This window comes from Spermophilus citellus (assembly GCF_964194105.1).
Source record: "Spermophilus citellus genome assembly, chromosome: 2".
Classification (NCBI taxonomy): Eukaryota; Metazoa; Chordata; class Mammalia; order Rodentia; family Sciuridae; genus Spermophilus; species Spermophilus citellus.
Genome location: NC_138183.1, coordinates 249,842,093 through 249,857,741, shown reverse-complemented (window position 1 = coordinate 249,857,741; position 15,649 = coordinate 249,842,093). Strand labels below are relative to the sequence as shown.

The 15,649-nt window shown below is 59.6% G+C and overlaps 1 protein-coding gene across 14 annotated transcripts in view; it reads left to right on the top strand.

Annotated features, from left to right (window-relative positions):
* Window positions 1-15,649, top strand: part of NRXN2 (neurexin 2) — a 95,358-nt gene that overhangs the window by 44,417 nt on the left and 35,292 nt on the right. For 6 of the 14 annotated variants that reach the window (XM_081261053.1, XM_081261051.1, XM_081261054.1 and 3 more), the window contains 8 exons: window positions 853-1,239; window positions 1,420-1,623; window positions 7,148-7,176; window positions 8,637-8,763; window positions 9,150-9,531; window positions 10,059-10,249; window positions 11,668-11,841; window positions 12,135-12,254. In XM_081261053.1, the coding sequence (XP_081117179.1) occupies window positions 853-1,239; window positions 1,420-1,623; window positions 7,148-7,176; window positions 8,637-8,763; window positions 9,150-9,531; window positions 10,059-10,249; window positions 11,668-11,841; window positions 12,135-12,254 (1,614 nt within the window). The remainder of the gene's footprint in view (window positions 1-852; window positions 1,240-1,419; window positions 1,624-7,147; window positions 7,177-8,636; window positions 8,764-9,149; window positions 9,532-10,058; window positions 10,250-11,667; window positions 11,842-12,134; window positions 12,255-15,649) is intronic. The other 8 variants (XM_081261048.1, XM_081261047.1, XM_081261050.1 and 5 more) reach the window with 2 other exon arrangements.

Genomic DNA, 15,649 nt, shown 5'->3' with positions numbered 1-15,649 from the left:
GTCAAATCTCAACCTGAGTAACCATATCTAAACCGTAGCATCACTCACTCCTTACAAAGAACCTTCTAACTCAGTAGCTCTGTGCCTGGCTTCCCTCTGGCTTCCAGCCTGCTCACAGGCCCAGAAGCTGGCCTGCCTGTCTGCTGGCCACAGGGCGGGTTCCAGGCCAGGGTGCTCAGGCCAAGGGAGGGGTGGGGTGGAGAACGTGCTCTGAGGTCCTGCTGCCTGGACAGGACTTGGACTGAGCTCCTTCCCCACCGTGGCACTTGGGCAGGCTCCCTGATCTCTGGAAGCCTCATCCACCCTTTCAAAACGGGATGGTAAAGGATCAATTTCATAGAGTCATTGTGAGACTCGGTGATCTAATATGTTTCAAGTGCTAGGTGCCCGGCAAGCGGTCAGAAGAGCTCAGTAAATGTTAGCAGGGGGAAAAAACCCTTTGGATTCAAATCTTCCCTTGCCCTCCAAGTTCTCTGCCTCCAGCTCCCTGTGGGAGAGCTTGGCTGGCGGGCTGGCCCAGTGGCTCACTGATCCAGCCCCTTGGAGCTCCGACTCTGGGTGTGTCCACCTCCTGCACCTCCTCTGAGGATCGCTCAGGTGTTGGGAGGCCCCCAGCACCTAGCTGGGCTAGGGCTGGGTGGCAAGAGCCCCTGAACTTGGAGACCTTTGTCAGGCAGTTTTGGCAGCAGGACAAGTGAGCCGGGCCTCCAGGTCAGCTGCTGCTTGTCCTTCTGGGCCCACGGCAGGCTGCAGGTCCTGGGCCTCCTTGGCAGAGCTGCGACAGCCCTTTCTGGCCCATGGCCGTCTCCCTCCTGCCTTCCCCACTCAGGCCCACCCTCCCTTGCTCCCCAGGCTCCATCTCTGTGAACAGCCGCAGCACACCATTCTTGGCCACTGGGGACAGCGAGATCCTGGACCTGGAGAGTGAGCTGTACCTGGGCGGTCTCCCTGAGGGAGGCCGTGTGGACCTGCCCCTGCCCCCGGAGGTGTGGACAGCGGCGCTCAGGGCTGGCTACGTGGGCTGCGTGCGGGACCTCTTCATAGATGGACGTAGCCGAGACCTCCGGGGCCTGGCCGAGGCGCAGGGGGCTGTGGGCGTTGTCCCCTTCTGCTCTCGGGAGACGCTGAAGCAGTGTGCGTCCGCTCCCTGTCGCAACGGGGGCATCTGTCGAGAGGGCTGGAACCGCTTCGTCTGTGACTGCATCGGGACCGGCTTCCTGGGGCGGGTCTGTGAGAGAGGTGAGGCTAGCCATCACCCCAGGTGCCCCATCCTCCTCCTCCTCGGGGAGACCCCCGCTTCCCGTGCCTGTGCCCCTCACCCAGTCCCAGCCTGCCGTCTTGTGATGGTTCTCTGGTCTTGTTTCTCTCTCCCCTGGCCTTTGTCGGCCCCCTCTGCTGTCCTTCTCCACTCCTGGGCAGAGGCCACGGTCCTGAGCTACGACGGCTCCATGTACATGAAGATCACGCTGCCTAACGCCGTGCACACGGAGGCCGAGGATGTGTCCCTGCGCTTCATGTCCCAGCGGGCCTACGGACTCATGATGGCCACCACCTCCAGGGAGTCTGCCGACACCCTGCGCCTCGAGCTGGACGGGGGGCAGATGAAGCTCACTGTCAACCTCGGTAACCACCCTGCCCCAGGCCTGCTGGCCCCCTCCCTGGCCTGCCACCGACCAACACCCCCCTCTGTCTGGAGAAGCTGGTGGTGGCACCAGTGCTAGGTGCCCCCAGCAGAGTTTGGAGGTGGGAGGTGACAGCCTGGGTCCTGGTGAGGACGCACAGCCTAGACCAATGCTTCATGCTCGACAACACTGTAGGGGCTGGAGTCCAGAGCATGGCCACACACCCGCCCGAACGTGCCTGGGTGTGATGCCCGTCCTCCCAGAGCGCGCTCCAGGAGTCTTGGTGGTGCCTGTCTTGCACGCACGTGTGATGACGCAGCTCATTCTTGCTTTGGGTGCACCCCTGCTCATTCACTGGTCCATTCATTTGGGAGACACTTGCTGAAGCCTGCGGGGACTGAGCCTGAGCTCCGTGCAGCGGCCCCTGCACACAGCCACCCTCGGCCTCTTTGCGTAGCGTAGAGGGGTGTGGGTAGGTGCCCGTGCACACACTGGACACACAGGGACATGCCCTTCTGCCCTTGTCTAGCACCATGGGCTTCCACAGCTGAGGCCCATGGCCACCTCATGATGGCACCAGGCTGCCAGGCTGGCATGGCAGTCCCTGCCTTACAGATCATGAAACTCTCGCCTGGCATCCCAAAGGGATGGAGCCCAGCGTCATAGGGAGGAGTCCGTCCCAAACCCTCGTCCTTGGCCTTAAGGTGCCTTGCTTTCCCTGACATCTCCATCAGGGCTGTGGTGGCAGGGCTGTCGGGTTCTGGCCCTCTGCAACACACTGTCCACTGCCTCTTCCTGTGCTCATGGGTGAGGACTGGCTTGGTTCCAGGTCACCTGCCTGTCCCCAGTATCTGCATGGGACTGAGAGGCTCGCTGCGGGGGAGTCCATGGGCTTCAGCTTTCGTGGTCAGGACCAGGAGAGACCAGCGGCTTTACTCATTCGGCTGGTTTCTAGGGGACATCTTACAGTGCCAGCTGTCTTCCAAGCCAGGTCCTACAGCAGGGAATAAGCAAGGCCCCAGTTCTTCTGGAACTTTTCTTGCAGGGGAGCTCTGGAGGTAAGGGGTCCTGAGCTGACCAGGCTGGGGTCACATCTGCCTATCTCAGACTGGCCTCTTGAGGCCCGTGAGGATGCAGTGCCCAGGGGTCTGACTCGCAGAAGACTTCAGGCCACGAGGGTCACCTGGTGTATCCTGGGCCTGGAAGAGAAGTAGGGCTCTTCTGAGTAGATTAGAATCCTTGACTGGGGAGAATAAAGAGGTTGGAGCTTTGAAATACTGACCTGGAATCTCACCCTAACCTTGGTCTCCAGGGCATTTCTGGGAGACACTGGCCTTTCGGGGCTCGTCACCTGGCTAGTGTACTTATACTGTGTCACCTGGCCTGTGTATTCCTGGGTCAAGGATCTGCCTAGCAAGGCAGGGCCTGAGGTGGGGAGCTGTGCAGATGGCCTTGAGCTGGTTTGAGGGGACCCCTACAGCTCTGCTCTCACCACCCACCCTGCAGCCACTCTGCAGGAAAGCGGGCTGGGAGACGCCCTTTGGCCAATGTTCCTCAGGTCTGCCCAGCAGTCTAGACAGGAGGCAGCATCCCTGGCCTTGAAACCTTGCTCTGGTGACCCCTGGGATCTTGCACCATTGGGACCCACCCTCTTCCCATGGGCATGCTTCTCTGAGCCATATAAATAAATCTCAGAAGTCAGATAACAAGCTGGCCCTCCTGGAAGACCCATAGTGTTAAGAATGGGCTCCTCACACCGACAGCCAACAGGGCTGTCCTGTCTCCCCATCACCTCTGGCTGTGCTCCTGCCCCATCCACAGAGACGTGTGTGCTGAGATGCCATCTCTAGCTTAGCTCATGACAGACTGACCCAACGCTTGGTGCAGATGCATCTGCCTTCACATACCCCCTGGTGTGTGGCCATGGGGCATATGGCCACTGTGTAGCCACTGTAGACAGACATGGTCCCAGATGACAGCTACCCAGCCACCCAGCCTAGGCCTGGGATGGGAGGAGTTCTGGTTTTGGGGTCCAGCCTTGGGATCTTTTAATGTTGGGTAAGTCATTTCTCTTCTCTGAGTCTCTGTTTTCTTCTCTGTTAAATGGGGATAAGAATCCTCACTCTGTCTGCTCTCTGGGGTGGTTTTGAGGCTCAAATGGAATAACGTGAGTGAAGACATCTGTAGGGACTGTCCGGGCTTCTCAAAGAAAAACCACACTGGAACAGGGGCCCAAGCTTGGAGGTGGGCCTGGCAGGCTGCTTCCACATAGTGTCACCCAGTCTGCTCCTGCCTCAAGAGCCCCATTTCCATCTGCATCTTGCTACTCCTCAGGGCCTACAGGGCCCCGCAGATGGAGCAGCACCAAGGCCCTGGTCCTGGGCTACACTGCAGAACCCAGGTGGTTTTGGTCTCTGGCCTCATCTGGAGGGAGGGAGGTCAGAGGTACAGAGGTAGCTACGTGGCTCATGTGGCACTCATGGAAGGACCCGGGCTCCGTGCTGGGCCTGAAGAAGGAGTGGAGCCTGCCAGCAAACCCTGGGGATGACTGGAGGGGTCCTCTGGGCCAGCTCCAGGGATGGGGACCTTGCTAGACAAGACAGGGCCAAAAGGCTGCCTCCTTCCAGGCAGAGGGTTGAGGAACTGAACTGTGCATCCTGCCCCAGTCCTGCGCCCCACTGTGTCTGTAGACAGTGATCACATTTCTACAGCCCCTGAGGGGGGCAGTTGCTCTCTGTCCCTAGAAGATGGTAATGTCACCTGGATTCTTTGCCTTGTTCCAGTGTGGCCTGGGTCCCTGCCTTCTGCCCTGGGTTTGACCACTGGGGCCAGTACCAACCTAGTCTGCCCTCTCCCCCTTCCTGCAGTTGTCCTCTACCAAGTGTGCCCATGGTGTCCCAGGCTGTGCCAGTGTGGCTGACGTGAAGTGTGTGGCCTTCTGTGCGTGCGCACTGCCTGCGGGAGGCCTCCACCTCTGTTCCGTTGCCTGCAGTGTCTGGAGCTGCCCACCTCTGAGATGGCCATTCTGGTGTTGGGCTCTTCTTCCTTAATGTCACCATGCTCTTCTGAAGTCCCCCTTGCTCTAAATCTCCTCTAGTTCAGACCTCGTGAGCTGTGCTTAGCTCTGGCTCACATTCTCAGGCTAGATGCTCATCACACCCCACGCCCTTTCACCCTGGCGCTGTGGGAGGGGCTGCTCAGTAGCTCCTTCTGAGAGCCAAGCTGCAGGGGGACTGGCCAAGCCTGAGGCTGCACCAGGAGCTGATGCTGCCACTCTGCCGAGAGGAGATGCTCCAGAGGCTGGGGGCCCACATCTCCATTCTGGGGCCTGTGCAACGGGTGCTGGGGGCTGTCTTTCTCTGCATCCTTTTCCGTGTGGATTGCTTTCTCCCCTGTCCTGTCACAAGTCATACCTCCACCCTGCTCTCTGTCCAGCTGGGGCCTTGGTGGGTCTGTGCAGACCAATCGTGCCTGTCCTTTGCCTGCTCTCGAGGCACAGGCCCCGGCCCGTAGCAGGTGACGGGTTTTCTTGCTCTGAGCTGTGCTTGGGTGAGTGTGGGCGGGGGGCCGGCTTCTCCAGCCGCTGCTCCCCCTCTGGCTTTCCCTGGGGAGGGTCCTGGCTCCCCTGGGTGTCCACCTTCAGGTGGGCTCACCCTTCTCATGCCTCACTGGAGCAGGGGCTCCTGAGGGTGGAGTCACTGTGGGGTGGGTGTAGCCACCACCTCTTCTCTGGACAGATGGACCCCTCCTCTCCTGACACTCCTCTGCTGGGGAAGGGAAAGAGTCAACTCCTTCCTGGGGTCTGTTCTCCAGTGGGGGATCAGCCTGCCCTTCCAGCCCCCGTTTTTCTTTTTTGGACCCTTCATTGGTGAAGACTCTGCTGGCTCTGAGAGAGCCCCCGGGACCTGACTCCAGGGCCTGGCACCTCCTGCCCTCGGCCACTCCACTTCCCCGCTGTCCAGCCTCTCCTTCCCTCTGCTCCCCCAGATCTTCCGCTTTTCTCTCTGCACCCCCCGCCTCCTGTCACTTCTCACTTCCCTGTGTCTGCCCTTTGACCTTCCTCTGCCCCTCTCTTGGTGCCAGGCTGTGGCTCAGGGTCCCGGCTGCTCCCCCCACTCTTCTGCTGCGGTTGACAACGCGTGTGGAGCTCAGCTGTACTGCCCGACAGGCCCATGACCCCCAGGGCCACAGGGGCCATCTGATTACCTCCACTGCAGGAACCTTCAGGGGCCCAGGGGATGCCAGGGGCATCCTGAGCCATGGGGTATGTGGGCAGGGCCTTTCTTCGGAGGAGCGACAGGAGGGAGGCCAGGACATTGCTGTTCACTGAGGGCTCCCTGCAAGGCGAGGGCTGTCACCTGATCCCTGCTGCAGATCTTCCTGTCCCAGCCCTAGCTCACAGGAAGGGAAGCCGAGGCTCAGAGGGAACCCCCTGGCCCGAGATCGCAGGGAGTTAGTGTGAGGATGAGGCGAAGACCCGGCTCCCCGGCCTCGAGGCGCAGGGCTTTCTGTGCTCTGGCCAGCAGCTCCCTCAGGCCAAGAGGGGTCTGGGTCTCACAAAGCAGGACAGGCAACCTAAGGGCCTAAGACCTGGACTTCATAGGACCTGGAGCTCTGTCCTTCTGCGAGGGCTGGCTTTTCCACCTTGTGGGCCATGTGCCCAACCAGGGGGATGGCCCTGGTGGCAGGTTCTGTGAAACCATGGCGTTGCCAACCGCGAGGGCCCCTTCCATTCTCGAAATCAGGGCACAGCCATCAGGGCTGGGCAGAGGCAGGGGCTTTGTTTACGGTGTCTGCTTGGCCCTGACTTGCTGGTTCTAAGAGAGGTCAGATTTTGGACTGGGTGTCCTCGAGCCCCTCCCTAGGAAGACATGAAGTACTAGTTCTTCAGGGTGAGGAGCACCCCGATCCCTAGTGGCAGCCAGGCTCTGCCAGGATGGGGTGGGGAGAAGGAAGGTTCCTGTAGGGGCGGTGCCAGCCCCTGGGGCTTTGGGAGGTACATGGCCTGGGGAAGGGGGCCCTGGGGCAGACCCCTCCATTGAGCTTAGAGTACCAGCAGTGCTGTCACACCTGGGCTCTGAGCAGGGGGTCGTTCCAGAGCAGGGGGTGCAGAGACCTTGGCCCTCCCCACCCATCTCCCTCCCAGAGGCTGGGGAGATGTGGGGCTGGTCAAGCCCTCAGCCCCTGGCGATCCCCTGTACGACTGGGATTCCCAAGGTGCCCGTCTCCCTCAGGCACGAGAGGCCTGGGCCCCTCCAAGAAGGGGACACAAGCCCTCTTCCCATCACCTGACTGCCCTGCCTCCCAGCTCTGGGGAGGGTTGGAGCCTTCTTGGGGGCAGGAGGGACTGGGGTTCAACTGAGGAGGGGAAAAGGGCACCTGGGCACGCGTGGTCCCCGGAAAGTGGCCCCGGGGGGAACCCCTGCCCGCAGATACCCCTCCCTGTGAAGGATGTAAAAAAAAAAAAAACCTTGTTCTGCCTTTTTGTCTCCCCTCCCCCTCTGCCCGCCCCATGGCCCCCCCAGACTGCCTGCGCGTCGGCTGCGCACCCAGTAAGTGGCTTCCCTCTCCTGCAGAGACCCAAGGGGCTGGGATGCTGGACACTGGGACTTAGGGAGGGAGGAAGGGCGGGGAGGCGAATTCTGCATCGCTGGCTTGTGTGGATGCTGGCATGGGTGAGGGGTGGGGAGCAGGCCTGGGGGCCGAGTGCAGGGGGTTCCAGAGGGCAGAACAGGCAGAATGAAGTGGACCAGGGACAGTTGGCAAAGGGTCCGTGGTCACGGTGCCCGGTAGGTTCTGGGAAAGGGAAGTCTACAGGAGTGTGGGGAGGAGGTGGAAACAGAGGCCCAGGTGGCACCTGCCTCTGGGACTCCCCCATCCTGCAGGCGCATAGGAGCTGGAGGGCTGGGGATATGCTGCTGCATCTCCAGCGATGGCCACAAGGGGGCAGGCGAGGCACACGGGAAAGAAGGTGAGGGCCAGCCAGGAGCACCCAGGGCCTTAGAGTTCAGCCCAACACGTGGCCTGTGTTCCCTGAAGGGCGTAATCCTGCCAAATGGGGGCTCTTTCCAAGGTGGCAGTGAGAGTTGCCAGCAAGGGTGGACAGGAGGCTGGTGTGACTGGGCTGTGTGCTCTGAGGATCAGGTCACTGAGGGAGCATGTGAGCATGGAAGGCACAGGTAGAGAGACTGTGCTCCCGGTCCCTTGCTGAATGTGTGTGTCACATGCTGTGTGAGGACCAGAGATCCTTTAATGTCAGCATGCTCAGCCCCAGCAGGAGTGAGCACCAGGGGCCCAGGGATGACCTGGGAATGCTGCACAATCCAGCTACATTTGAAAGATAAGTATGTTTGATCTTAGACTTGGGGAGCAGATAATCTTGACCTTGAATAAATGGTCGTAATTCCTAAGAAACAGAACACCCCTCTCTGGCTGTGCTGGCTCTTACCTGCTGCACATGTGGCCACATGTCCCGGTGTGTAGAGTTCACCAGGCAGAAGGGTCCCCCTGGGTCCCCCTGCAGATGGGGGAGCTGGGCATCAGGGTAGATGACGAGCTGTGGGAGCCATTTCCATTGGGGTGTGTGGTCAGGCTGTGTGGCTTTTTGGAAGTGTCAGGCCTTGTGCTCATACACGGAAATTTAGCTGCTGGTGACACGCATGCAGGTCCTCAGAGTCTGGAAACTGTTGATTGTTGGTCTGAGCCTCAGAGTGCGGGGTGTCGGGGTGACTCCAGGGGCACCATTCACCTCCTCTTCTATGCGAATGGCACCCTCTGAAATCGCCCCAAGTGGCCGAGTGCATCTGAGTGTGAAAGCTCTATGTGCGCGTGCACTCTGGGGATGTGGTGAGGCCAGGAGTGTGTGAACTTGTGTGCACGGGTGTGTGCACGATGGTTCTGTGCCGTGGGTCGTGTGTGTGCACATGTGCACAGGTGTGTGTGGGGCTGTCATCGGGGGTGGTCCGGGAAGCTGCCTGTGGGCCCGTTGAGTGCTGTGCTCACTCCCCCCTTGGTGCTGCAGGTAAAGGGCCCGAGACGCTCTTTGCGGGGCACAAGCTCAATGACAATGAGTGGCACACAGTAAGGGTGGTGCGGCGTGGCAAGAGCCTGCAGCTGTCTGTGGACAACGTGACCGTGGAGGGTAGGTGGATACATCTCTGGGGACCTGTGCTGGGTTCTTGGAGACCTCTGCCTGGACTTCTGGTCCCAGGGCATCTTTCTGGTGAAGCTCCTCTGCCACTTCCCCCTTAGGGGTGGTTGATTATGGGGGTTTGGACCTCAGGGGCCATTTAAACTCCCAGCAGGCAGCATTTCCTGAAAGCCCGTGGGCCACCCACCTACGGGTCCCCCAGCTCCTCCTGGAGCTGTGTCTGCCGCTAGTGCTGGCCGAGGGCAACTCTGGTGACGTCCCTCATGCGTGGCCTCACGTGGGGATGCTCCTGGGAACCTGAGGCCCAGTCTCAGAAGTGATCCTATGGTGTGTGCTCCGAGGCCGTCCCCCTCACCTCAACCTCCTGTCCTGAGCAGGACAGATGGCAGGAGCCCACACGCGGCTGGAGTTCCACAACATTGAGACGGGCATCATGACAGAGCGGCGGTTCATCTCCGTGGTGCCCTCCAACTTCATCGGGCACTTGAGCGGGCTGGTGTTCAATGGCCAGCCCTACATGGACCAGTGCAAGGACGGCGACATCACCTACTGCGAGCTCAACGCCCGCTTTGGCCTGCGTGCCATCGTGGCGGATCCCGTCACCTTCAAGAGTCGCAGCAGCTACCTGGCCCTCGCCACGCTCCAGGCCTACGCCTCCATGCACCTCTTCTTCCAGTTCAAGACCACGGCCCCCGACGGGCTTCTCCTCTTCAACTCGGGCAACGGCAATGACTTCATTGTCATCGAGCTGGTCAAGGGGTGAGGGGCCAGGCACTGCTTAGGGAAACGGTCCCCTCCCCTTACTGACCCAGATACAGCTCCCTGGACCACTGCGGGTATCCAGTGTCCCCAAACCACAGGTCGAGATTCAGGTTCCCAGCTACTCAGCCAGGATGGAGAAGGAGCCCCCACTTCCAGGTGCTGACTCCCCAGCTCCTTCCTCACCAGGGTTCCCCATCATCCTCTCCTCCACAGCCTCTTCACACGCCAGTCAGCCCAGCCCCTCAGCCTTGGAGGATCCCACCCCAGAGCAGCTCGGTCCCTGCTCCCGAGGGTCCCTGCTGCCCCACTAAACCACCCCATCTACTAGCTCCCCTGAGCCTGTGGCCTTCTGTGATAGGACTTCACATATTGTCCTCTTGCCATTGCTTTGGTTCCCTCCTGGGGGGTCCCTCCTTCTTCCCATGGCCCCCAGGGAAGACCCCTGCCAGCAGTAGCTCCTCTGAACCCCTCCTTCCCAGCATCACCCCGCCCTGACCCAGTGTCTCCTCCCTACCGTGGGGCAGGTACGTCCACTACGTGTTTGACCTGGGGAATGGCCCGTCCTTGATGAAGGGGAACTCAGACAAACCAGTCAATGACAACCAGTGGCACAACGTGGTGGTGTCCAGGGACCCAGGCAACGTGCACACGCTCAAGATTGACTCCCGCACTGTCACGCAGCACTCCAATGGCGCCCGAAACCTCGATCTCAAAGGTGGGGCTGGGGCCTCTGGAGGAGGCCTGGCCCTAGCCCAGATGCCCGTGGCCCCAGCAAGGGTTCCCCTCCTGCAATGCTGCTTCCCTCACCCCCAGACTCCCTGCCTCTCAGCCTCCACTATGTCCGGCTGACCATATGTGGCCAAAGTCCTGCTCAGCTTTCCTGCGAGTCCACCTTGCAACATAGCCCTGGTCATAAGATGTGTCTCATGGGGTCCCTGGTGCCCTGACTCAAGAGCGAGGAGTATGTAGCCCAGACCTTGCAAGGACCCCCTGAACCCCCAAGGTTGAGAGTCCTGCCTCAGTTGAAGGCTGGAGAGAGAATAGGGTGCTTGTTGACCTGTCAAGTGCGGCTGGCGGGGGGGGGGGGGGATGGAGGACAGAGCACGCAGCAGGACCTGGTGTCCCCAGATCCTGCATCTTGGGCATTGGCTAGGCTCACTTTGGGTCACACCAGTGTTCCACATTCTCCAGTGTCTCTTCAGTAGTCATCGAAATGGTCATTACCTGTCCCCAGGATAGGCAGTTGAGAGGATGGGAAGAGGAGGATGAATTAGGAGGCTGGACATTGGGACAGGAGGGATGAGGCCTGTGGCTGATCAATCCTGCTGGGGTCAATGTGAGCTACCTTATTGCACAGGCCCCAGAAGGACCCCTGGATGTCCATGAGACTCAAAGTGTCTGAGCTTGGGGAGGCACCAGAAGCCAGTGAATTCCCTCCCCTAGCCAGATCCCAGATCTGCCAGATCTGGTGGCACAGGGCTGACAATTCTCTCTGCTCCCAGGAGAGGGCGATGTGTCACAGAGAATCTGAAGTGGCCTCCAGCCTTGGGCGGGCTTGTGATGCAGGCAGCCCTGGCCAGGATGTAGAATGACCAGTGTGTGGGCCGAAGCCCTGCTATGTGCTGCCCCAGGCTTCCAGGGAATCAGGGCCCCTTTTGGGGATCAGATGGCCCCAAGAAGAACTTCTTTCCAGAGCTCTAGCAGTTGGGGGAGGGGGGAGGCTTAGAACTGCCTAGGAGAGAACTCCAAGTTGGGAGAGGCCTGAGGAGTTCTGGGAACAGGAGGCTTGGGAGGGGGAGCGGGGGTGGAGGGGATGGGGCTGCACATCTATGAAAGGCCCTGATTACAGGCCGGAACTGGAACCGAACGTGTGGGAGAGCACGAGCAGGTTCCTCCAGCTGTCCCCCACCCCCCACTCTCCCAGCATCTGGGCTTCTCTGGGAGGGGCACAGACAGATGGCAAAATGGAGAGGAAGGAGGAAGAAGTGGGGGGTGGGTATCTGCAGGTCGCCGTCACTCTGTTAGGGACACCATGAGCCTCCTAGAGGGCTGGGAGGACCTGAGACAGGATGCCAGTGTCCTAGGAGGGAAATGGCACTGGGTGCCAGCGTGCTGACCCCACTCCCTTTGCAGGGGAGCTGTACATTGGCGGCCTGAGCAAGAATATGTTCAGCAACCTGCCTAAGCTGGTGGCTTCCCGGGACGGCTTTCAGGGCTGCCTGGCCTCTGTGGACCTCAACGGGCGCCTCCCAGACCTCATCGCTGATGCCCTGCACCGCATCGGGCAGGTGGAGAGGGGCTGTGATGGTGAGTGTAGGGGAGTGGCTAGCAGGTGCCCCATGCTCAGCAGGTGGCTTCCTTCTTAGGCTTTGTGGGAACCTGTCCCCAGAGCTCTGGGGCAGGGGACAGCTGGCCCTCCCTTTTGCCTCCCACTCTGGACACTCAGTGTGGTTCAAGGCCAGTCTTCAAGACTCCCATTCCCACCCCATCCCCCTGGTCAGTCCTGGGCCCTTTCAGCCTGGCACAGCTGAGGCTCCGCACCCCCTGGGGGAGGGAGGGGCTTGGCTGAGCTGGGGTGTCCTTCCTCCTGCTCGCTCCAGGCCCCAGCACCACCTGCACCGAGGAGTCCTGTGCCAACCAGGGCGTCTGCCTGCAGCAATGGGATGGCTTCACCTGTGACTGCACCATGACCTCCTACGGAGGCCCTGTCTGCAATGACCGTGAGTGCCTGGGGGATGGGCGGTGCAGGGAGCAGGCCCTTGCCCATCTGGGAGGAAGGAGGGTCCCTCAGAGCCCAAGAGGGCTCTGTGCCGCTTGCTTCTTCTCATTTGCCTTGGAGCCCAGGGGGAGCTGCTGGCTGAATCTCTGGGGTCATCTAATGATAGGTGACCTCTCCTGGCTCTGAGCTGGTGGGACAGCTGATTTCCCTGGACATGGGCCCTGCTATTCCTTTTTTTTTTCTCCCTCAAGAATCCCAACTGCAGGTTGTCCCCTGGAGCCACCAGGACACTCCCTGGGGTCCTCACTTGGTTCTTTTTGCTCCCTGGGCATCTGCCTGTCAGTGTGCATGTTGTCTGAGGTCCTTTCCCAGAGAGGACAGGGTTAGCAGCACTTTCAGTCCCAGTGGTTGGTGGCTGGTAGCTGGTTGGAGCCTGGCAGAGGAGGACAGCCTTTGACTTCTGGAGGGGTTTGGAGTCTCTCTCTAATGACTGGGCCGGGGACACAGGGCTGAGCAGAGAGCAGTCTCAGCAGACATCGCTTGAGAGGGCTTTGGTGGGGAGCTAGGCTGAGAGACCAAGCAGACACACTCACGCATAGGCGTAGGCTCACACATGCAAACACACTCAAGGAAACTGTGCTTCTCTACGTTAGGCACAGGGAGTGGGGCCTGGGGAGGTAGTCACAGTGCCCTTGCCTCGGCGACCACACTGCCGGCTCTTCATGAATCCCACACGGGAAACCTACTTGTTCCAGGGACAGGGGCTCTTGACAGGAGGTGGGTTTGCCTTCCCCTTTGAAAACATGTCTCCCTCAGCGCCTTCCTGGTGTTCTCAGGCATGGTCAGCCCTGGGACCTTTGTCCCCACTCTGTCCCTCGGATTTCTCTCAACTGACCTGCTGTTCTCTGTGTCTGCCAAAGCCTTCCAGACAGCCCGCTCAGGGGCACTTGGGGCCTGGCTGCCATGCTGTGGTCAGGCCTCTCCCCTCCGGGTAGCTCAGCTTGGCACACACCTGCAGACATAGTAACGGATAGATTGGTGTCACCGACAAAGCTCTTCAGTCTGATCTTCAGAGAAGGCCATGGGCTGGAGACCATCCTTGCCTTTTGGCTGGGGAGGAAACCTAGCCTCATGTCAAAGGGCACTGGAGGCCAGCTCAGGTAGACCGTGTGTCCTGCCTCTGTCGCCCCTGCTGCTCAAGTTCTGAGGATGGTGGTTGTGCCGTTTCTTGCTAGGGATGGAGGAAATCTGATCAAAAAGCTCTGCTACTCATCAGCACTCTTCGCTCCCACACAGTGGAAGCTTCTGGAAAGGGGGTATAACCATGGATGGCGGAGGTCTAGGGAGCTGTGCCACATTTGGGCAGAGATGGGAAGAGCAACTTCTCTGGTTTCCTGTCTGGTGGAAGGGAGGGAGAGTTGGGGCTGAGGAGCAGGGCCCATCTTGGGAAATGTCACTGTCCCCAAGCACTGTCTGGCGGCATAGCCTGAGCAAAGCTGTGGAGCTAAAGACAAGGTGGGTACAACCTGGGAGCCTGCATGCTGCTCCTCCCAGTGAGCTACAACTGGCCCTGGGGTACCTCTGAGATCTGTCCCCACCCTAAGGACAGGACAAGAATCTGGGGAGTGTGGTCTTTGCAAGGCTTTCAAGCCATACCCCTTCCTTTTCTCCTGGGGATGCTCTTCTGTGTGGCTTTTTGGGCCTTCTGTGTGGTTGGTCTTCTTGGGGAGGTCCCTGGGAATAAGAGCCCTGGGAAGCCCTGGGGGCCCAACGGGGCCAGGGCCTGAAGAGAGGGAGGAGGGAAGACGTGACCAAGGTGGAGAGGCAGAGCCAGGCCTCTGAGCATCCTGGCCCAGGTGTGCAGCTGTCTGGTGAGGGAGACACTAGGAGTCACGACCTTCAGGACAGCCTTTCTTCATTTATTGCCTCAGTCTCTCCATCTGTGACATGGGGACTACTCCCAGAGGGGAAGGGACCTCTGTTCCTCTAAGGCTCAGGAGATTCTGCTCTGGGAAGACTGAAAAGAGAAGATCAGAGAGAAAGAACACATCTCTGTGATGAAAGACAGGAAAGTGGAGAGGCTGAAAACAGGATATGAGAAGAGGGGGGCGGTACTTCCTTCCCAAAGCCCCTGGGCTTGTGCTGTGTCTTAGAGACTGTCTCCTGCCTCTCCCAGGGGGTCGGCTCCTCACATCTCTGCCTCCCTGTCTCTGCTCAGTCTCTACAGCTTCTATTGATCTCTCGCACACCTCTGTCTCTCTCTGCCTTTTTACCCTCCATGTCTCCCCCTCTCCAGCATCTCCCCCTCCAACTCTCTCCAGTTCCCACTCACCGATATTGATTGGCCTCTAGGCGGTTTCCCTTCCTCTCCTCTCGCCACCAGCTCCTCCCTCCCTCCCTTTGGGGCCATAAATTTTCTGCCTGCTCAGAGCTGTGTCAGTCTATATTCCAGAGCACAAGAAGGGGCCAGAGGACAGGAAGGCACATCCTCTGGGAGCCCCAGCCTACCATGTCTCCTTCCTCATGGGGCCACACACCATCTGGAAGCCTCATCTGGGGGGCCTCTGCAGACCTCTTTCTTTACTTTTGAAGGGCTGGGGGCTGTACTGGGTTCTGGCATCTAGCAAGAGTTCAGGGTGGCAACGGCAATGGGTATAGCTGTCCCAGGTCCTGACTGTACCCAGGAACAAGGGCAGTGTACAAATTTCACGTTGATAATTCTGCTCCCAAACAAAATTCAGACTCAGTAAGCAGGAGCCAGCTTTCCCGGCCCTCCCCTCTCCCACCTCATCTGCTCCTTCCTCCTGCCCACTTCTCACTCTGCTACACCATGTCTTCAGCTCCTGCTCAGGGTCACCTCTGCACCACCTCTCCTCTTTCCCTCCTCCTGCTTCCCCATGGCACCCTCTCCCTGTCCAAGCAGGTTGAGGTAAATATGGAGGTGACATCCAGATGGAGGGAAGTGAGTCTCCCTGAACTTACCTCAAGAGCTATGATGAATGCTTCTCAAAGACCACCCCCCAAAGTTTTTTTGGGAGGCAGACCCCAGTATGAGAGGTACCCTGTAGGAGAAGTGGCTTCCTCAGTCATTTTTGGGACAAAAATGGCCCAGGAAGGGTTTTGTCATAAATGGGACAATCGGTGGACAGGTGTCCTGGAGACCCCAGTGAAGGGAGAGATTGAGGGTGGGGGAGGGGCATCAGGCCAGGAGAGGAAAGGTTGGAGGAGTGGGGGAGAGCCTCTGTAGGGGTTGGGGAGCACCCTTTTGGGACGGGTGGGGAGCAGACTGGACGTGTGGTGGTGTCTTACTCTTGAGCGCCCTTGGGGCTCTGGGTACATTGTAAGGGTATGAATGACCTGGTTTGGAGGGTGAGCTCCAGGGGGTAGGGATGTATG